Raw genomic sequence first — 22,406 nt, forward strand, 5'->3', positions numbered from 1 at the left:
TGCAAAAATTCCGAGTCTACTGCTGAGGCACTCCATGGGCCCTGCTGGCTCATCTGTGTCTTAGATGCAAAACCACCATGAGTAGTGGTAATGTCCTGTCCCTGCTGCAGCTACATCCCCCTGGCCTTAAAAATCCCTGGAGAAAGGGAATGGGGGTGGAGTGTGTGCAGGCTATTGCACCCATGCTGATGTGACTGCAGGACGATGCTATATGCTGGGGGTTTCTGGAGCTCTCACTGCTCCCAAACAGACTTCATCACAACCTGTTGCCTGCAGAGAGGTGTTTATTTTTGGGATAGCAAAAACCCAACAAATCCAGAAGGCATCAGGATTTTACCATGAAAGCAGGTAAGGCATTTCTAAGCTGCTACATGAACAGTCAACAAAAATTTTTAGTGTGTTTTAATGATATTTTCAGTTTTGGACAGATTTCGTCCTGAGGCTTCTTCTCAGTAGATTATTTTCCTTTGACCTTTTGAATGCTTATAGCCAGCTCATCTGTCTTGAAGAGGTCTCTTGGCAGAAGGAAGCACATACATTCACAAAGTGGGTCTTGTATTGTTTTACTCTGGCCTTGAAGGCCTTGATTGAGATCAAGCCAGATTATGGAGGGAACACTAATAAAGTTGCTGAACTTTCCTTTGCTTGTCCATGTTCTGAATCTTAATCAAGGACTTGGATTTAATGATATATTTGTTCACAATATATTCAGAGTAGACTAACATGAGTTAAAAAGAAAAAAAACTACATTTTTAACAGGGCTGCAGTTCGAAGGACACTTTTCGGAAAGTGCCAGAAAATGCCTGAAGGCCTGCTTCTGCTAGAAGATAAGCAGATGTTTGCTGCCAGCTGCTCAAATGAACAAGAATTCAAATAGGACCTTCCTTTGCATACTGAAGACCAAAAAAATGTGTCTACCATTAGGATGGCCATTCTTTAGTCCTATTAATTTTGGTCAACTCTTCCATGAACTATGAGTTCAGCAAGCTGCTTTTGCTTCGCAGTTTTAGAGTGCAAACTTGCCATGCTTCTAAGCATACCAAACGTTTCCTTCATTTCATCCTAAAAAGAATAGAGGTAAATAAAGGCATTCAAACAACAGAAAACAACACACAACAACACATAAAATTTTTAGTGTTTTAAAGTAATAATTTTATCTTTCTTTTGGATGACATTGTTTATTGTAAGACATCATTTTTATTAAATACACTGTAATACAAGAGACTTTCCATGTCATGTTGAGAGAAGCTGGTCACATGATTCACGAACAAAACTTTTAACACTGATACCTAGGCATCACTTTGAAATCAGCCAAGATGCAATGAAAGTTTTAAAGCAATGACTACTTGTAACAAACTGCAAAACAAGAACCACTAAATATTTCCACAGAGACATCACATTAAATAAATTTTTTAAAAAAAGGCAAAAAAAGAAAGGAGAAAGATAGCTCTACACACCAGGTCACAATTTGGTGACAATATAGAGATTTATATTTGTATGTAGATATCTTCCTCTTTACCTAAAGTGACAAACGGAGTGATATCTAGAATATATACACATAAATTATAGGTGGAGAGAAGGGCTGGGACAAATATTTCATAATTAATTGATTCTCTCTCTATTGGTGATTCAGTTAAACATAAATGTTAAATTAAATTATTTGTATATAAAACATTCTTAGGTGCTTTTCTACAAGTTACAGAAAGATACACATAAGCTGCAAGAATTAGGCCTCTGGATAGATTTGATTTGTTCTGTTTTCTCACATATTTCAATCAATGGCCTCACTTACTAGCAGCTTCCATAATCTTTGCTCAAATATTCAGTGTTTATAAAACATCAGCCAGTCATCACTCAGAACCTTCTACAAGCAAACAAAAAATCCCCACAGATCTTGTGCAGAATGCATAGACGGAAAAATAACACACTCATCGTTTCCCATTTCTTCTCCTGAGACATATGTTTAAAAGATGGCAAAATAGTCACTTGGTTGCTATTGTGAATTTCACAGTGTTTTCCCTGCAACATTTAGACTTTTTTCTTTTTTTTGCTTCATATTTGTGATGAACAACACTTCCCCCCACCCTGCCCAAACAAAGGTGTTTTAACTAAGGCTCTAAAGGACCTTTTATTCAAAGAAGCAGTGGTTTATTCCAGCCCTCACAAAAAGAAGATACAACTTCCTGTGCTATCAAAACCTTCATCTCTCTTTAGCAATCCCAACCCAACTTCCTCTCCAGTCCCTCCCTTCTCCCCTCCCCCACATTTTATAGCAGTATTGGAAATTCAGTTACAGGCCGCAACAACCCAAATGCGGACTAGTTCTAGCACATATACATTATACCTTAGTCATTTGGGTTATTTAATTTCTTTTCAAAGTGTTTTGTAAAAGTCTACGTTGACCACAATCTCTTACAAAGGTGAGGAGGGTACAGACAGAAAGAAAAAGAGAGGGAAAGAACTAAAAGAGAAGGAAAGAAGGAGGAAAGACAAGAAAAGAGAAAAAAGGAAAGAAAATGATAAAAAATAGCAAGGAAAAAAAAAAACCAAGATCAAAAATAAGCAGTTACTTATTAACCTGTAGACAATATATAGATATTTTGCTTTACAGGTCAAAATGAATGCAGTCCTTTAGAAAGTGTACACTCCATCAGGCATCATGGGATGCTGTTGCTTTACAAGTGTCTTTCTCCACGGTCAGTTCTGAGTTTTGCAGATCTATTGAGAGTGAAAGACAGAGTGCGATGAATGCTACTATTATTACTCCTGAATGTCAGTGTTCTTGTTCTCCAAGTCATGTTGCAGTGTGAATAGTCCAGCTCGTTCTTGGAATTATTTAGTTACTGCAGGCAAGTACAAAATGCTAATGGAGCTGCACTATTGTGCTAGAACAATAAAACAACAGGGGCACAAACCCAGAAAAGACAGTAAAACTAACTCTGTTTTCTGAGCTTGGAAGCTTATCTGTTAATTTCATTGTGAAAATCAACAAGTGAGATGGGAATGGAAGAAATGCTTTTCTGCAATCATCTGGGGAAGAAAAGTGCTCGTTGTTAAATCTCTGGCATTCTAGCACTGCCTCTGCTGCACACCAGTTAGAAAGCTGAATCTTACAAATATAGAAAAAGAAATATCAAAAGAAAAAAAATTTGGTTACTCAGCAGACGTTATCAATTTATTAATAGCACTCTAATCATAATTTGTAATAACAGAGGTGTATGTAAATTTATACATATACACACAGCCCATACATAATGTGCATGCATGTCTGCACATATATAAGTAAAATACAACAGACATAGGCATACATGTATATGCTATGTGTGTGTATATATATATATATGCCATATGCGAACATACATATATTATATATATATGGTCAGTTCATAGCACAGAAAGTCCTATGTCCAGAAAGACTTTTTAAATGAGCCTGATTGTCATAATTACTTAGTGTACACAATTTACCTGACAGTGCAAGCATGATGAATATGCACATATACTCACCCTTCATTGTGATTTGAACATATTTCTTCCTCTTCTCTGCTCACTCTGCTACACTTACCCATCATTTCATGAACAAACGCAAACTATGTATAGCTACAGTTTACAGCTTTTCTACTGTGATTATACATTTTATGCACTACCAAGAACATTAATGATATAGGTCAAGGTTATAGGTGGTGGCTCTGTAGTACATTTGGTCCTTTAGAAATTTAACAAACTGCTATGTTATTGCACAATGCATTTCAATACTATTTATTCTCTGAAATGACTCTAAAAGTCTCACTAGTAAACCAAAAAGAAGATGCCACTAAGTACATTTTCAGGGTCTTGTGGTTTTTTTGGTATACATTCTTTCAGTGCTTGCAAAACACACCTGCTTGCTTTTGGGCTGGAGACTCTTTTACAGTAAAAGCATCATCTTAGATGCCTTTTTCTCAGAAGAAACTAAGACAGAATATGCAGGTAGAAACTTAGCAGCCCCCTCCACCAACTGCACCCTCTTCCCACTGCACAGTAAGAGGACTCTGATATCTTTCTTTTCCACCACTGTTATTTTGAAGATCAATTTCAAATTCCTTTAAAATATAACATTCATATTCTCAAGAGAATGGGTTTCACTGGATGCTCAGTCTTTTTCTAGTTTTCTGTGAGAACTTCCAAGACAGTCTAGATAAAATCTTAAGGCCCATTTTGTAGGAATCTTCCTCTGGCTTTTTATGTGTTTCCAGTTCAGTAGCAGTTAAGAAATAACATCTAGTTTATTAAAGAAATACTGAGTATGGCTTTATAGTTACACTGTCATGTTTATTTGTAATGCTGCCTTTTCAATGACATTGAGAAGGGTAAAACTTCATCAGTGTCCAGTGAACTGTTTTATTCTGAAAATCTTCAGAATTTTTAAAAGCTAGCTCTAAAAGCTTCTGAAGGAAAAACTTAAAGTGCCTCAATAAATAATACATGCGAGCAAATTATATATTAAATGTGCTATGGGAACACTTACAAAAATAAAATGCTTAATTTATTAAATAAAATATCCCCAACACGAAGATGGACTATTTTGATCTGGCTCATATCAATAAGAAATAATAAAAAGAGAAAATGGAAAGAAAGATCACTTTTTTGCAATAACGCCCCCTCACAGAGGGAGGCAGAAGTCTTGAGGAATAGGTAAGGTAGGTTTCATTTGTAAGAATTCATATTAAAAATAATCCTAGCTCTAAATTTCAAATTGTCAACTTCTAGTTTGAAAAACAACATGTATGCTCATGCAGCGATCATCAACACAGTGGCCATGCAAATGTTGTACACATACAATGCCAATCCAACCAAAAATAAATTATTCAATAAAGTGTTTATGTTGGTTATGACAGCAATAGTACCAATACAAAAATGACGCTGAGGTCAGAATCTTTGCACTCTGAATAGCAAGCCATAACCACAGAGTAAATTTTTTTTTTTTTCTAGAGATCTTTATCCCCTGCTATGTCTCAAACATAACCAGTGATCTCCGTGCTTTAGATTATTCATGTTATATCAGCCTATAATATCTATAACATTGTAAAGGCATTTTAACATGGCTAATGTCCTCCATTAGCCCCTTCTAATGAAATATAGGTTATATCATTATGAGTTTGCTATGTCTACTAGGGTGTACTACGAGATGAGAGATTGTTTCTGCACAAAGGGCATTAATCGACAAAGACCATGCACAGTTTGGCTTGCACGGTTAAAAAAAGAAAAAAGAAAGGATCGAGGAAGGAAGGAATATGCTGCTGGACAAGCACAGCATAAGATACACCTGCCTCAGCATTTATAGTTTGTCCTATCAAAATCCTTAGTTCCAACATGTAATCTTGAAATTAATATTGTATGTAACTAAATCTAGCTTCAGCCTTTACTAAAAAAGACTAGCTGGAGAACATTTTTACACCAGTGGCATGACAATATCCTACCAGAAGACAAAAAAAGGGCATGTGTTTACTTTATCATGTTGTAACACAATTGCGTGCAGTGCAGGCAGCATCTTATTTTGTTTCACTTGATTCTGGCAATGAATGGTGCTGGCAAAGCACCTCCTTAAACAATTCCTTAAGTCCTCAGAAAGACTCTTCAGGGAAATGGCTAGACCCCTTCTTGTCTTCCATCAAATAACTTCAGTGTTTTCATGTAGGATTGGATGCCACCTGATTTCCCAAGGTCCTCCAGATAGTGTGTCACACAAGAGTGTCTTCTTTCTATCTGGCTTTGTCTCTGCAAAGAACATTCTTCATGTACAGAACACCAGTCTTCTTTTTCCACCCACAGGCTGAAGCAAAAAAAATGAGGTGAATCCATAGAAACTCCCAGCAGCTATACAGCAGAAATCACAAAGTTTTAGTCAAATATATTTTTCCCTTTTTTTCATCCACATCAAAGGCATGAATACAACAAGGCATTGTTAGTTGTGGTGGGCAAACTGAAGAGTCTGCTGATATAACAGATTGGATTTTTAAGGCCTTTGTCTATGCAGAGTTACAATAATGCAGAAGCCAAATTGATTAGAAAGACAGGAGAGAAGGAAAAAAAAGATAGAAACTGAGAGAAAGAGAGAAGATACATCTTGGTAATGTCTAAAAAGTCAATACTGTGTCTACAGATGGAGAAGCACACATTGCTTGCCCTTTGAAAGCTTCTCCATAACTTTGTCATTAATACTGTCAAAGTTAAGAACACATTTTAATGTAGTTCAGCGGCAGTTGAACACATTCATTCCCGCAGCCCAGAAGAAGAAATGCTAGGAGACTTTAGCCTAAAATATCCAAGTAGACTGGAGATGCCTTGGCCAAGTTCTGAAGGAGGGAGTGGATTTCTTTGATGTTAAGCCTCATGTGGGGCTCCCGTTGCCAACAGCCCAGCATCAAGTCATACACTTCCTTTGGGCATGTGCGAGGTCGCTGCAGGACTCGGCCCTGAGTGATGCACTCAATCACCTATGAGAAATCACAAGCAAAGGATCAGCTGTGCCAGCTACCTAGAGTTCACCCATGGAAGAGTTAACTTTAACCACAGCAGCCTCACTGGTGTCTGCCACGCAGTCATCTCTGAAAAGGACTGCTTTTCTAAGCAGATGTATGAGCAGCAGTATAAAATCTGGAAAATTCACTGTAATGTAAGTGGTCAAAGAGCAATCACTTCACTCATGTTAAGTTTACCTCATTGACCACTCCACACATAAGGAAATTGGAGCTGGGAATTAATCCCATAGCTTCTCTCTCTACCCAGCTACCACCTCAGAGGGAGGGTAAATTTTCAACCTGCTCATAGAGCATCAATGCCTCTCCTTCTCTCTACCTTCTGCAAACATCTGAGTATCACTGTGGCTAATCTCTGGAAGGGGGATACTTGTGACTACCTAGAAATCAAGAGATGTCTTGATTACTTCAATCTAATCTGTCCGTGGTTCAGGACAACCACTCTGAAACAGTACCGTGTATGATACATCTGTTCAGGAGATAGCTAAGGTCCTTTCATTGTTTCATGGTCTACCCAGAGCAGACTTTATGCTATGCAAAGGAAAAAATTAAATTCCAACTGCTCTTTAAGAAATAAATTTGTTGCTGTCTTTTATCCAGAGAAGCTACACCAATAATTAGCATAACAGCTTTCCCAATTCAATTTGAGAATATAATACACAAACCTCATTGTTTGAGAGCTGATACCATGGCTGTTTGCCATAAGTAAAGATTTCCCATAATACAACTCCCAGGCTCCAGACATCACTTTCTGTGGTGAACTTCCTGTACATTATACTCTCTGGAGGCATCCAACGAATGGGCAGCATGGTGTGACCCCCAACCTGAGAAAAAAAAAAAAAAAAAGATTAGAAATAGTTTCTTCAGACCCTCACAAGACAGTCTGACGACAATAAACATGGAGAATCCGTGGTTTCTTTTTTTATTCAATCTGGTAATATTCACTTTGAGGACCTTCGAAGAATGGGGATCCATGGTCACAACTCCTCTCCCCCAGCAACAATCACTACCACACAATATGTTCCTCAACAAAAATCTCAAAAGATGTTGTTTCTGAAGTCTGAACTAATCTTTAATGTTTACTTGACACACCCTACCTAAGGAACAGGAAAGTCTATATTACACTACCAGCCAACTTTGAATTAGGCCAGTTTCACTCTCTATTTTAACACTCAAGAAACTAAAAAGATTCATTAAATGAAATCTGGAAAGATGATTCTCTTAGAAACTCTGCAACATCAACTGAAATACATGAAGACAATGTGGTCTGACTGTATGAAATGGTAGGATTGGATCTGTATGGTTGAATATCCTAATTTTGACTGAATTAAAGCTATTTTTTGAATAAATGCTATTTTCTCTTGTTAAGTTCCACAGTTAATATATCAAATTATTTTATTCCATGTTAACTACCCTGTCCATTAAAAAAAAAAACAAACAAAACACACCAGTCCTTTGGATATATTCCCTTGATAATAAACAACTTGTAAGATAGCAGGTTCCTACCTCAAATCAACTCCTTTTGAATGGGACCTTCACTGAATTAATGACTTTATGAGAGCTTTCAGAACATTTTTAAATTTCCCCAGAAAATCAAACTTCCTTAGACTTAGATTTCCTAACCTTAATCTAAATTTTTTGAAGTTTTTTATTTCCAGGTTCTAGACAATTTATTGTTCCTGGCATGTCCTATTCTGGTTGGATCGCATCAATAAAGAAATCTATTTAAGTAATTTTTAAGCAGTGTAACTGCTGAGATACTGTGATACGGATACACGGATATGCTAGTTACTTTTGTACCACGAAAGGTGAGAACATTTCCAAGTAAGATTAAAAAAAAAAAAAAAAAAAAGCTTTTTCAAGGACATCTTATTCTTGATTAATTCATTTTCCTTTCTGAATATATATGTAGTTATGAAACCACATTTACCCTTTCAAGATTCTGTCAATTCAAAATATAATTTCTCCTTTGCCATGTAACATTTGTTACAAATAATGGTCTTCTTGTTCTCATGTTCAAACAGCAAATGGAAGAAAACCCAACAGTCAGGGTTAACATTATCTCTAAATCACACAGGATATCCATTACCAGTTATGGTAATGCTGCAATAACACTGAATTGTCAACAATTCAGTGTTAGTGCAGCATACCAGACACAGCAATGGCTATGAGAGCTCAGTCCTGTGCATCGCTACACGTTCATCAGCAGTGATATCCATGTTCACTACTGATTTCATAGAAACAGAAAGTAATGCTAAAATGTTCATAGACTTAGTTTATTATGAGGCCCTTTTTCTTCTCTCTCCACATGAGATGTGTGTGAGTGATGGAGGAATATTACTTTACAGGTTGTTGAATGACAGGCAGGGCTCCCAGTTTCAGTTCCTGGCTACACTGTGGATGTGCTTCTGACTCCATGCAGGTCACTATGCACAGGTATCCAAGCCATTTAAAAAGGGACCCAGTTCCTGTGCACTGCACTGATAGAGAATGGATACACATTTTTAAGTGCTTTTTCCAATTTGGCCCATTTGTCTCTATGTTAACAGTTTATCTCTCTGTCAGACAGACTGATTGTAAGGCTCTGTGCTGTGGTATTTCTCATCAGCTTTGGTTGAGAGGCCCCTCAATTATGTGGGGAGTTTGAACACACCAATATGCTGAGATGCAACCAAACACTCAGTTTCCCACCTTATCATAACCTAAACTGACATGACAACCCAACACTTCCAAACCACCACCAATTTTAAGCCAGTCTTGAGAGGTATTTTATTTAGAAAGACAAAAACGTTAGTCCTTTAGAAACATGCAGCCACATACACCCATTCAAAAGGCAAGTGCCATGAAAGATGGTTAGTGATGAGAACGCTTTGGTCTCATTAAATATTAAAATGGCTCTTACATCTGCTCATCATAATCTCTGCTACTGGTTTTGTTCAGCAATTTCTTTGACTCATTCCCTTAAAAATTAATGAAAGCCATAGACAATAAAATACGTGACTTTTTTTTTTTTGGTCACATCTTAAATCAAGAGATTTTGAAAAAGCAATTTAAAAAATCCCCAACCACTCTTCAAATCTTCTTATGTTTTTTCACTACAGATCCAGTCTATTTTTGGTAGGATTCTATGCTGAGTTTTTAATGCCACTCAAGAAAATGAAGGACAATCTCCTCTAGAGTAACATCACCTCTGATCTGTAACATCACACACCTAGCTGTCTCTCTTGGCAGTTGTAGCAAGACTGACTTGTTAGTATTGACAGCAAGAATTCAGTTTACAGGTAAGCACGAGGCACAGTGCTCATTGGTGCTCTTCCCAGATCATCTTGCCTGGAGCTGTATCCATTTATGTCCCTGAAGGCACAAGAGTTCGCTGGACAGAGGACTTGACCAGTACTGAGAAGTCCTGAGGTCTCTCCATCTCTTATCATTCATGTTACTTCAAACACCTCAACATCTTTATGAAGATAGAATTTATTGCCTTTCAAGGTATCAACAAAAGTATATACAGTGTGGTCTTCTTGACAGATGGCACTGCAATGAAGACAAGATAACCTTGACAACACTGACCATCTATGGCACACTGTGCATCTACCCATGGTCTTAGAGCACCTTGCACTTTAGTTCAGTTCCACTGAAACCACAAGTACAGGCCAAAGGCATTTCTTCAAAATGCATGTTTCCTTCTCTATTAAAAGTCAGTGGTTACTGAGTCAACACTCACTCAGCTCAGAAAAGCATTAAGGGCTCTGCTAGTTGGATGCCTAAAGTGAAGCACATACTTCAGAGCTTTTTGAAGCCTAGGACTTGACACAACTGTTTGCAGGGTGCCTGAAACAAATTGTGTCTGTTGAGAGCTTCTTTTGATTTTTATCTTAAGAGTCCAAGTACCCAAGGGTTGTGCCATAGCAGCAGTGAAGAGAGGTGGGGTGCCTTTTTGCTGTTGTTGCCATACTCTCAACAAGGTTAGGAGGTTTTTTCCAAGAGGAACCGGTGAATGAGAACATTACTTCACTGACCAAAGTTTAAAGGTTCTGAGTGCTTCAAAGAGATGCCTTCAGCATATCCTTTAATAAGAAATGCAGGTTATTACAAAGCTCTCAGGTATCACCAGTATTCTGCAGTGTAAAGTCCCTGCCATGCACACTGTAACTTCAGCGCTGCTTGATACACATACATTTCAAATGGTTTTGTGCTGTACAGGCTATAGTTATGCCTAAATAAAGCCTTTATATTCAGTCTAGCTAAAGTTACGACAGGATTAAAAGCATTCGAGTTTTAACTTAATATGCTACCACTTTAAAATTCACAATGTAGCTGTATGACCATTTTATGCACACAAATTAGAGTAGGTTTTCTTGATACTTACCTGAAAGCAGCTGCATTATCACCATAATACCATACAGCATCACAATTCTGTTTTATTTAGAATTGTACTTCCAGAGAAATACAGACTTAAGAACTTCCATATGCCAATTTATGAAATTACACCCTTGCCCAGCTACAGCCTTTCACTATATTCTAGCTAGCTTTTACTAGCTGCTTTTACTAGCAATACTGGGCTGGAAAACCTGGTGAATTAGCCTCTGCAAAGTGCAAACAATCCACAGGGAGGAGACTGCTATGCCCAATCAGTGAGCTGTTGTGTTCTCCAAAGCAGCTCTTCTAAGGAAAAACTACCACAATGTCCCATGTATGAAATGTTGCACTTTCCACTACACAATGTCATTAACACTTCTCACCACTTTAAGCAGCCATCTTTTCAATTAATTTAGCACTTTGAAAGGTGCCAGAGAAGCTGGCCTTAAACATTGTTTTAATCTATTTGCAAACATTAATCTCCTAGTCCTTCTATAGAAGGATCATGTCTTAGTCTTGAAGCACAGCCTCTAATTTTAGAGTTTAAGTTCTTCCAATTAAAAATATATCAGTCTATACCCTGAAATGTTCACTATTCCAACCTCATGGCCCAGCTGCCGTAGAAATCCAAGACCTTGTGTCTGATGATTGTGAGAAAATGGTTTTCTTACAGAGAAGACAGAATGGTTTTTCTTACAGAGAAAACCAAATGAAGCCTTGTATTCCTGCTGGAAACAGAAGACAGGGGGTGTAGCTGTGGGAAGCCAACCTACAGAGATATGGAAGGCACAAGGGGTATGTGAGGCTGCACAGAAAAGACACAAGCCACAGGGCAGGAAAGGCACAAGAAATAATCACAGATTATTCCACAGATGTGGAATCATCACACAGACTTTCCAAGGTTGCCAGAGACCTGAAAGATCGTCTATTTCATAATCTAGTTAATCATCTACTTCTAGATCATCTAGCATCACCATAATCACCCCTAAACCATGTCCCCAAGTGCCACATCCAGATGCCCGTTGAACACTTCCAGAGATTGTGACTCCACCATTTTTCTGGGCAACTTTTTCCAGTGCCTAACTACTCTTTCAGAGAAAAATTATTCTCTAATCTGAACCTTCCCTGGTGTAATTTAAGGCCATTTCCTCTCATCCTTTCTCTTGAGACATGGTAGAAAAGAACAACCATCACCTCACGACAACTTCCTTTCAGGCAGTTATAGAGAGCAATAAATTCTCCCTTCAGCTTCTTCCTCTCTAGACAAAAACACCCCAGCTCCTTCAGCTGCTCCTTGTAAGGCCTGTGCTCCAGACCCTTCAACAGCCCTGTTGCCCTGCTCTGGACATACTTCAGTAGCTCAGAGCAAGGGGCCCAGGGCTGGACAAAGGATTTGGGGTGTGGCTTTCCCAGTGTGGAGTACAATGGGACAATCACTGTCCTCCTCCTGGTGGACACACTATTTCTGATACAGGCCTGGATGTCATTGGCCTTCTTGTCTACCTGGGCGCGTGCTGGCTCATGTTCAGCTGCTGCTGACCAGTACCCCTAAGTCTTTTTCTACGGAACACCTCTTAAAGCACTCCTCCCCCAGCCTGTGGCACTGCATGGGGTTGTTGTGAACCAAGCACAGAACCCAGCACTTTGCCTTGTTGAACCTCATGCAGCTCTCCTTAAGCCGCTCCATCAAGATCTCTCTTGCAGAACCTTCTGACTCTCAGTCAAATCAACCAGTACTGTTGCTTAGATGCCCATTTCATCAATTCACACCAGGTTTATGGCTTATTCATCTGAGTACCATGACGAGGGATTGGCTTCTCCTTTGCAATGCATGCCTGCTGCAGCCCAGTCTAACTGTGAGTTCACTGGGGGCTGTGGTGCTGGGGGTGATGGATTGCTTTGGGGCTCCACGACCCAGCTGCAGGGTGCTGCAGCAGCTTACAAGGGACAGGACAAGACCAGTCAGAACAGTCTTCCTCCTAAATGCCAGTGACCGTGTTTGGGGAGGCTCCAGCACCCTTGGAGAGGACATCAAATGGAGATCCCAGCATTTGCAGGCATTCTGTTACATAACCCTTTTCTGATTATCTTTTTTCCCCCTAATTTCTGGCTTTAAGTAGTAGATTACTCTGAATTCATGCACTAAAAAGCACAGCAACCAATTGCATAGCCTTGGAAAACAGACTTCCTCATTAACATTTCACGTTCCCATATTCCCACGATTCCTGCAGAGTGACATTTCAGTAATGTGTCATAGCACTTTGTATATTCTGTAAAGACTAGTGATGCTTTTTCTGCCAAGAGAATAAAAGTAATCTCTTCACTTTGTTAGTCCAATGAAGCTGAATGACTGTCAGGGGTTCAGCCCTGATCCTGTCCCAATGTCCTGTCTGGCTTGTCTGGTGCATCTTTCCACAGTCCTGCTGTTTTCAGGCCTTTTGAAATTGAGGGTGGTAGACTTGAGTGCAGCAATATAGTTCAGCATACGTCCAAATTAAAAGTCGTATGACAAGTATATATTCAATCTCTTTAACACAACCACACCTTAGTCTGTCAAACTAGAAAGAAGCTGAATCTTTTGAATCATTTGTTCATCCTCTCCTAAAAAAAAAAAAAAAAAATCCAGTATACTCGCAAGATAAAAATACCCATTTTTGGGTATTTTTCACTATTTATATTTTGGTCTTCTGGCTTGTTTTCCCATCTCAGGATGATATAACTGCAAAGAAATGTTCTTTGCAAAAATTATCATGTCTTATTGCTAAAATTGAAAACCTCTCCTCTCTTGCTGAACATCTGCTCTTTCCCCCTTGTAAAGCTGGTAAATGTTTCTCTTAGCATAGGGAAAAAAATCAATAATTGTTATTTTAATTTCTTTCATGCCCTGGCCTTGCAGATGAAGTCAATGTCTTCTCTTGAAATATCAGTCCTGCATGTCTACTTGCAGAAAAACAATATATTATTTTCATAGTCATAGTAAGCCATACCACTCCAATACAAGAGGTTACTGATTTATAAAATAAGGCATATTATTAGACAATAGCTAAAAATGTGTCCTTTCCTTTTCACTTTTAACCCTTATTTATTAACTCTATCAGTGGTTTTGTCAGAAAAGTGAAACGTGGTCTACAACATTTATTACACTGTAAATTCTCTCTTCAACTGCTCAATATCAGTTCATTATTGTGTGGCAATTTTGTGTCATGGAGACAAAATTCTTCTCATTAGCCTCTATAAAACCACGGGCAGAATGGAGAAGATGAAGAAAGACCAGTTACTCTGATGTTCGCGTAACAAAACAACCAGAAGGTACCAAAAAATGTGTAAATGGCAGGTTCATAATGAACAAAAAGAGGCACCCTGTCACCTAATGTACATTTGCTTGTGGAACTCACTGACATGGGATACTGCCAATATGGAAGGTTTATTTGGGATCAAAAAGTGATTAAACAAACTGATGAAGGATAAAATCTGACAAGGGTTATCAAATATGAAGACACTGTCTCTGGCCGAGGGAGCTCTGGAACTGTAGATGCTGGAGGCTGAGAGTACTTGAGGAAAATATTAGTATGAGCTTAGCATGTCTCTATACTATTCCACATTTACCAGTTTCTCACAGTGACAGGATCCTGGACTAGAAGGGCTTTTGGAGAAGTTATTCCTATGTTTCTGTATAGACGGGCCACATATTGCAATATGCAGTCCTTACTAAACCTCTCAGCAATGCTTATGCAGGGCTAGAAATAATTCTGGCATAAAGATGGAATGACAGGGAGATACCACATGAAATTAAAATAGGTCAATGATCTAGAGCATCTTGCAATTCAGCATCATCCAAATATCTTAAAATGTTAAGTTGAACAGATACAGAAATGGTGCCTATTGTTGTGTTTTACACAACACAATATCAATTTGGGCCAGACAAATAGGATAATTAATGAACTGTAGTAGTTATTGCACTACAGGCCATTTACATTTCTAAGAAAAGAAGATGAAGTGCACTGGATGTAACATCAGATGAGTGCTGTAAAGAAGGTAATGTGATTCACATCTCTGATTAAAATAAAGATCTCTTATTAGAAAAACAGAAGTGAAGTTAACTTGAGTAGAAATCTGCAGCACTTAAAATGAATGGATAACAGCTTTTTGGTTTCACAGATTAAGTGTGTATGAACAAAAAAAAGTCTATTCCTTTAAAATACAATGTCTTTTGATTCAAAATGATAACGTATTTTAGTATTAAACAACAAACAAGCACCTAAGCTAAGAGAAAGGGAGATAGGCTGTGGAAAATTGGAAGGAATGACACTTCGAACAGTGTATTTCAGTAAATTCAGTATAGATCTAAATTCATTTCTGAAGAGAGGAATTCAGGATCTTAGTGAAAAAGCAAGGAGATTGGAAAAGCCAGAGAAGATCTGCTGAATCAGATGACCCCTCCTTAGTAAAACACTCTGCATTCTCCTAATTTTCTGTACCAAGTTATGCCACAGAATAGTTACTGTTCACTCCAGTGGCATGACTTTCAGCTCAGAATGTAGAGCTCATGTGAGGTTCTTTGATACTGAAGTCCTTACAAAAACTTGCCACTATATCCCTTACCTTACAACTGTTTCCACATGTGAATGTCTGCTGGTTGTACCAGCAGATGAAGAGAGATACTAAGTACCAGCAGACAAGCAGCTGGAATGTTAAAGTCCTCACAGGCTCCAGGATGATCATCTAATCTGTCCAAGTCAACAGCAAAACAATTTTGCGATGCAATATTAATGAATTGCAGCTACTGTCTTTCCGATTTTCAAAGTGATTTATAATATATCAAATTCCACTTTTATATTAATCCTAAGTAGTTTGGGCTACCGGGGCTAAGGAGGTTTTTAAAATAATCTTTAATATGCACTGGAAAGCTGGCTTCTACAAATCTGTGTCAAATTAAAAACTCTTTTGCTTTTGCAGGTGAGGGTTGGAGTGTAGTGTGATGAGATGCCAGATGAACAGCACAGTCAATATCAACAAGTTGCAGGAACTTGAGCACAGACTCTGAAAGCCAAATACCACACCACCTAAGACAGTCTGTGTTCACTGGGAAATCTCTTACTGCTATTGTCAAGTCTGAAAACTACATCTTAGTTACTAAAGATTGCAACGTTTTCCCATATTTTACTGAAAACCACATTTTTCTTCAAATTTACTGAAAGTTAACATAGCATGTCTGGCTCTCTCGGTCTTGTCAAATTACATCACAGGAGAAAAGGGGAGCAACAGAGCTTGGTTTGTAGCTCTACTTCTCCCTTGTGAGTCACAAAAGTATATTTTATAAAGTACACTGCATGGGAGCATCACAATTTCTAGCTGAAATGTCTCAGATGTGCCAGTTCTTTGAATTTTGTAAGACAGCCTCTTCCCCCTTCGCCCAGACGTTAATAAACAAGGCAATGACGAGATCCTTGTACTCATATTCCTGCCCTTCTGCAGTCTTGATGATGTTTTCTGCTTCACACTTTCTCTGGGCCATAATTTGTTTACATAAACTGGAAAACACAAGATAAAACTTTCACTAAAGTAGAACAGAAAAAATTCTCTGTTGTTTTCCGTCCATGAATTCTAGTTTTTCTCTCCTTACTTGTGCCGCAACATCATTCTATGATTTGAAACAAGCATTTCCTCTGAAATGAGGCATCCATCAAACAACATGCAACACAATCATTAAAAATACAAGTAACTGCTATTACTGGAGGAAAAAAACCACCCTCATTCCTATGGAGCTTGCAAAATCCTGAATCGTTCTCATCAAATTCGTATGTTGAATTATTCCTCAAGCCATGCTTAAAATATTGTTCTTGGATACAAGAGCCAAAGTGTAGCCCAAGGAGTGATGAACTCAGTTTATAGCTCTTGGACAAATTCCTATACCGGTGTAAAGGGAAAATTTGCACAAGCAGAGGGCTTGGAACCATAAATTTGGGGTTTGGTTTCATATTAATTTGGGTTTTGTTTTGTTTTTTTTTTTTCATTTTTCTTGTCAGTGTTCATCTCTACCGTCTACTGTAATTTTCCATTTGGGAAACAATATCCTGCATTGTGTATACAATAGTTCTTGGAATTCACATGGCTGGATTTGTTTAACATCAACACTGAGCTTTCAATTCTGCCTGTGAGGCTGAAGCATCTTACCTTCTGCCTGTAAAACAAAGCTGGATAACCTCCCGAGAAGCCAGAATTGGCAGAGGGTGTTAATCTAGTAAGAAAATCCCCCTGAAACTTCCCTGGGTGTATCCATTCACCGATGGTGTGCCATCAGGGCAGAGGTTTGGCTTTCTGATATAAAGCCTCCTTAACTTGCTTATTACCAGGTGATCCTGGGGAACTAAGGAAGATCAGAGTAAACTTTGAAAGAATTTAGGATTCTGCACCAGCACTGCTGCATTTTGGGACTCTCTGAAGATCTGACATATAGATCTCCACGCTACAGATTGTGCAACGTACTCCTCACATCCTTCACCAAATGTCAGTAGTGTGTGACCAAAGAAGAGATGGGTGGAAAAGAAGCACACAACTACACTTATTTTCCTTGCTTTTCCCTCATATTTTGTGGTGCCCCAAGGGAGCACTCCTTCCACCTTTTCCTCTGATTGATGCTACTCCTTACTGTAACCATGCAGCTCTTAGGTGGTTCCACCCTCATATATGCTTATCTTCCTCTCCAGGTAAGTAAGAATCCTCTTACACATGGAATCCTCTACTTGCTGCACTCCAATAATTACTTCAAAATAAATATAGAAACATAATTTTAGTTCACCTGCTCCAATACAAGTAGGATCTGCAGTAAGATGGAGAGCTCAAAGGTTAGATCTGATTTTTTTTTAAAAAAAAAAAGGCTGCAACTTTACACCAAAGTAGTTAGGAGAAGTAACGAAATTTTTTAGATCTCTACTATTAGAACTGAAGTTCAAGTTTATAATCTTCAATATAAATTTTACGTACAGATTTCCCAGACTCCAGAGTTGCCAAGATTAATGAAGTCCTGGAGACATTCAAAATAACCCAAGTGGGAAATGACGGTATTATGTTGTCAGGACAACATATTTCAATTTTTGAGGGGTTTTCTGAGATTGTCTACATACCCAGTTTTTTAGACAGTCAGGAATACTTCAGGCTAGGACTTCCAAATCAAACTCTGTGAAAATTTATTACTATACCATGTAATATTGCCATTAGGCTGGAACTAGTATTTGGACCTCTGCTCGTAAAATACCTAGATCAATGGCATCCTGATCTACATGAGGCTCCTACACAGGCTTGCAGTGTTATAATAATAATAGCAACAACAGCAACAACAACACTTTTTCTAGTCACTTGTAAAAATTTACAAATGGGTTTACCATAGCACCTGCAGTGTTACTATTTCATATCACAGTGGGTTAATACAGCTCTAATCCTGTTTGTGAGTCTTTGTACTTCAGAATATTTTTTATCTGTTTTGGATCAAAACTTCTGAAATATTGTTCCACAAAGCCTGCATTTCCTTTTAAAGTCATGCTACTTTATTGCTCCTTGGACATGTTTAGGTCGATCCCCACAGAATATTATTCCATGCACTCAATGATGTTCTTATTAAAATATTATGTATTTCAGCCCATAGTATATAATTTTCTTTGCTTTCTTGCCAGACAAATCTATTTATTCTTTCTGTATATTAAGCCATCACATTCATTAAATAACCTCTGTGGTTATTTCCATCAAAAATGTCCCTGGATCTTGTATCCATCAGGGGTGGTTCTGGTGTTCCCATTAGCCTTGACTCCACACTTAGGCTGCAGCCCCATTTTATTTTCCTTTCCCCTCTGCCAGATAGCAGTTCTCTTTCAAGACTCTTCAGTCACTGAGCTAAGAGATTTTTGTTAATGAAAAGCAGATGCAACACTTAAGTTCTAACTGAATCTTCTTCTAAAAGAATATTCTTCCTACCATGATAATTTTTAGTTTGAAAACCCACTGTATTGTGAAAACCCATTCTGTATGATTACTCCAGCCCTCCAGAACAGAGTGTTAATTTTAAGACTTGTTAATTTTATCAGTGAGCTTATGCTGAGTAGTTAATACTGACAAAGCAGACTGCCTTGCTAGCATGGCAAATATGTGCGAGCACTGACATTTTAAATTAATGTCCTCCAAGTTTCTGAAGTCTGCATTTATCTGTTTTAAGTTGCTTTTCAATTCTTTTGAACACTTTACATGCTCATTATATTTATATATTATATTTACATACTCATTGCTGTATGAGTGGCTGGATGCTCTGATGATGAGAACCTTGCACTAGGTAGTCAAAGAACTGGATTGATGCAAGATCATGGAGACTCAATCCCAAAATGTATAATGTATGCCACTTAATTTTGATATATCACTGTATATATATATATGTGTATGTATATGTATACATGACATTATAGGGCACTGGTATTTGGTAAAGCACCTCACTGTTATGGTCAGTAAGTCACTGGTGGAAAGCAAGAGATGCTTCCAATTTTCTGTGAGAATTCTTGAGCTGTGGAAATAGTCAGGTGGAAGTTAGACATTTGAAAGGCAGAAATAAGGTTATATGTACTTTCCTTGCCTATTTTGAAGAGATAGCAATGAATATCATATGTGAGCCTACTCGAATCAGACAGGAATTAAGCATTACAATTCCTGGACAAAATACAATTCCACTTCTTGCTCTTTAAGGTCAGACAACTTCCCAGATTCCATGTCCTCCTGTGACAGGAGAACACAATAATGGTAAAAGGAAATCATTGCCTCCATGACTGTCTTAACTATAGCAAAAGTAGGGGAGAATGTTCCCTGTTAAATGAACCTGATATAGGTTACTCCCCTTGATGTACCTGCTCAAATAAGGGCCTCTTTATGCTCAGCAGGAGCACTTTAATGAAGAAGCAGCTACAAAATGAAGCAACAACGTGGCGCCCTAGCTCTGGGGAATAGGGAAAGGAATCAAGAGGAGTATCAGTAGAACAGAAAAGAGGATGTGGGAATGGGAAGAGCACAGAGGGTGAGCAGAGACAAGGCAATTTCCACTGGCTCCTGATGGATTTCATGGGTTGTGAGCAGTCATGCAGAAAGCTTTTCAGCTGTCACCAAGAGCCAGGTGGGCTCTCTAGGTGAAACTCAGGCAGAGCTTTGGGGAAAGAATCACAGCATGAAGACTAGCCACAAATTTCTACAGCTTCTGAGGTTATGTCTGCCATCACAGGAACAGACATAATTTTTTTCTCCAAAACTGTAAGTACATTTGCCTTTTGTCTTGCAGGAGAAGTATAAACTCTAGTTATCTTGCATTTGAACCAGGAATTTCTTCTGCAATGCCCAACACTGGGCCAAAAAGCCTTTTCCATTACTGTTTATGTCCTAGTTCCTTTAGGAGCCTGAGTTGAAATACACAACCAGCAAGTTAGGCACCTGTAAATACCTTTATTATTTGTGTCAAAGGCTTGCATTCTATTATCATGCCTTAGCACCAAGGGTGAAATTATATCTCTGTGGGATAGCAACTTAGGGCCATGCCATGCAAGTTGCTCATGATGCTCTTAGACGGAGAGCAAGGGATGAAATACTATTCATCTTCTGCTGACTTTTAACACTGAGATACGTACCAATCACTACAGAGTATTTGCCAAAAGGTTGTCTGCAGAATAATTATCTGGAACACTACATAGTAATAAGAAAATGTTATCATTATGATTTGGAAGTTTCAAATGTATTTAAAAAATAATATTTTATGTTAACACAATATTATCTTTGTTAATATTAATTATTATAGTTTTAGGCACTGTTCATGCAGAGGAAGAGAAAGATACCGTAACTTAAATGAAAGCTAAAACTGCATCTATAAGCATGAGTTAGGATGCTAGTTCTAGAATTCAATAATCTTTTACTATTCTGAAAAAATGAAAAATCTTTTTCTATTGTGCAATGGTATCCAGAAACAGCCTATGTGCAACCAAGCCCTAGATCTTTTTGTTTTGTTTTGCTGATACAAAGAAGAAGAGAGTGGAATTAAGCTCTGTAAAGGAAGAGATTATTGTATTTAGTCTAAGGACTAGCTGACAGAAGAATCACCATAAGTTTTGACTATTATGGTAATACCTTATGATTCAGAAGAATCATAAGCAGCAGAGGATAGGGGATAAGCAGAATAAGAAGTCAACAAGGCAGCAGAAAAGTTCCCCCTGTACTTTTGATTTGAGAAAGTCTCCCCTTAAAAATCTCTTTCACAACACATTCAAACTGATTGATTAAATGAACTTTTACCTAGCTACTTATGGTACTCTTACTATTCTACTGAACAAAACTATGGTGGTCATAAAAATGTGTTCTTGTCTCTGTGAGAATTACTGATGTTTGAAATACTGACATTTGATTCTGTATCAGGCAAAAGTACTGAATATTTTCTCCAAATTTTGAGCACAACAAAAAATTTTTAAATTAAAAATGCTGGTGTTTCCCAGCAAAACACAGCAGCCAGAGGCTCCCAAAAGATTTGAATGAAAATGTAAACCAAAAGTTACTCGGATAATTTGAAATAAATGTGACTGATGCTCAGTTTAGGTCACACACTCTGCAGCATACTTTTGATACTGTGCATCTTCTAAATGGGTGCAGAAATGAAGCAAAGATTTACATATGTCTGCTAAGAAGAATCTCAGCAGAGGTTGCTGCTGGAGGGCTGTGAGGTGGAAGGGACCATTATGCTTTTGGGCAGCTTCCTGCACACAATGCCACTTCTTTGAACATGTGGGTGTGCAACATTCAGGGGATTCCCAGTGTGTTTCAAGCCCTGAGTAGCTTGGCACAGGGAAAGGCTGACAGAGACATGATTAGCGCCTTCATGCAATATCACTAGTCTCTAAATTATTTTCATTATCACTTCCAGAAAGAATTCTTCCCCCACTTGAAACTGCTCCATATACAACTCAGATACTCAAGATTTACACTGAGAGAAGGTACATTTTACAGATATTCACAGAAAAAAAAATAAACAAAACTTCACATGAGATCAATAAAACATGTCTTAAAACAACTGGATCCCAGATAAAGCACTAAAACATTCTATAGGGAACAAAACTACATTGAGAAGAGAATGGATTATCTTACAGCCTAAACAAAAACAAGCAACAACAAAATAATTAATTAATAAGCAAACCCTTCTAATGTTTCTCTAGGCAGACTCTTTCCATGGAAAGTGAAATGATGGTAGAAAGTGATCATGAGCTGTTAAAAAAATAAAAATCTGAAATACTACCAATCTATGGCCTATTAAGATACTTAGAATGCTCTCCCTCAGATATAAAATATTGTAACACAACAAAATAAAACCATCTAATAATCTCTCCCTGTGTCTTGGTTTCACATGTGATAGAGTTAATTTTCTTCTTAATAGCTGGTGCTTTGTTTTGGACTTTTTAAGAGAATAATGTTGATAAAACACTGAGGTTTCAATTGCTGCTGAATAGTGCTCACACTAAGTCAAGGACT

At 38.0% G+C, this 22,406-nt stretch overlaps 1 protein-coding gene across 2 annotated transcripts in view; it reads right to left on the reverse strand.

Moving 5' to 3' along the window:
• Positions 1–1,128: 1,128 nt before the first annotated feature.
• Positions 1,129–22,406, reverse strand: part of NTRK2 (neurotrophic receptor tyrosine kinase 2) — a 198,183-nt gene continuing 176,905 nt past the window's right edge. For both annotated transcript variants that reach the window (XM_054283145.1, XM_054283160.1), the window contains 2 exons: positions 7,181–7,339; positions 1,129–6,473 (listed from right to left, as the gene is read on the reverse strand). In XM_054283145.1, the coding sequence (XP_054139120.1) occupies positions 6,288–6,473; positions 7,181–7,339 (345 nt within the window). In that variant the 3' untranslated portion in view covers positions 1,129–6,287. The remainder of the gene's footprint in view (positions 6,474–7,180; positions 7,340–22,406) is intronic.

Source organism: Melozone crissalis, unplaced genomic scaffold (genome assembly GCF_028551555.1).
Source record: "Melozone crissalis strain CALT ecotype California unplaced genomic scaffold, PUWL_Pcris_2 ptg000005l_1, whole genome shotgun sequence".
In the NCBI taxonomy this organism is placed as follows: Eukaryota; Metazoa; Chordata; class Aves; order Passeriformes; family Passerellidae; genus Melozone; species Melozone crissalis.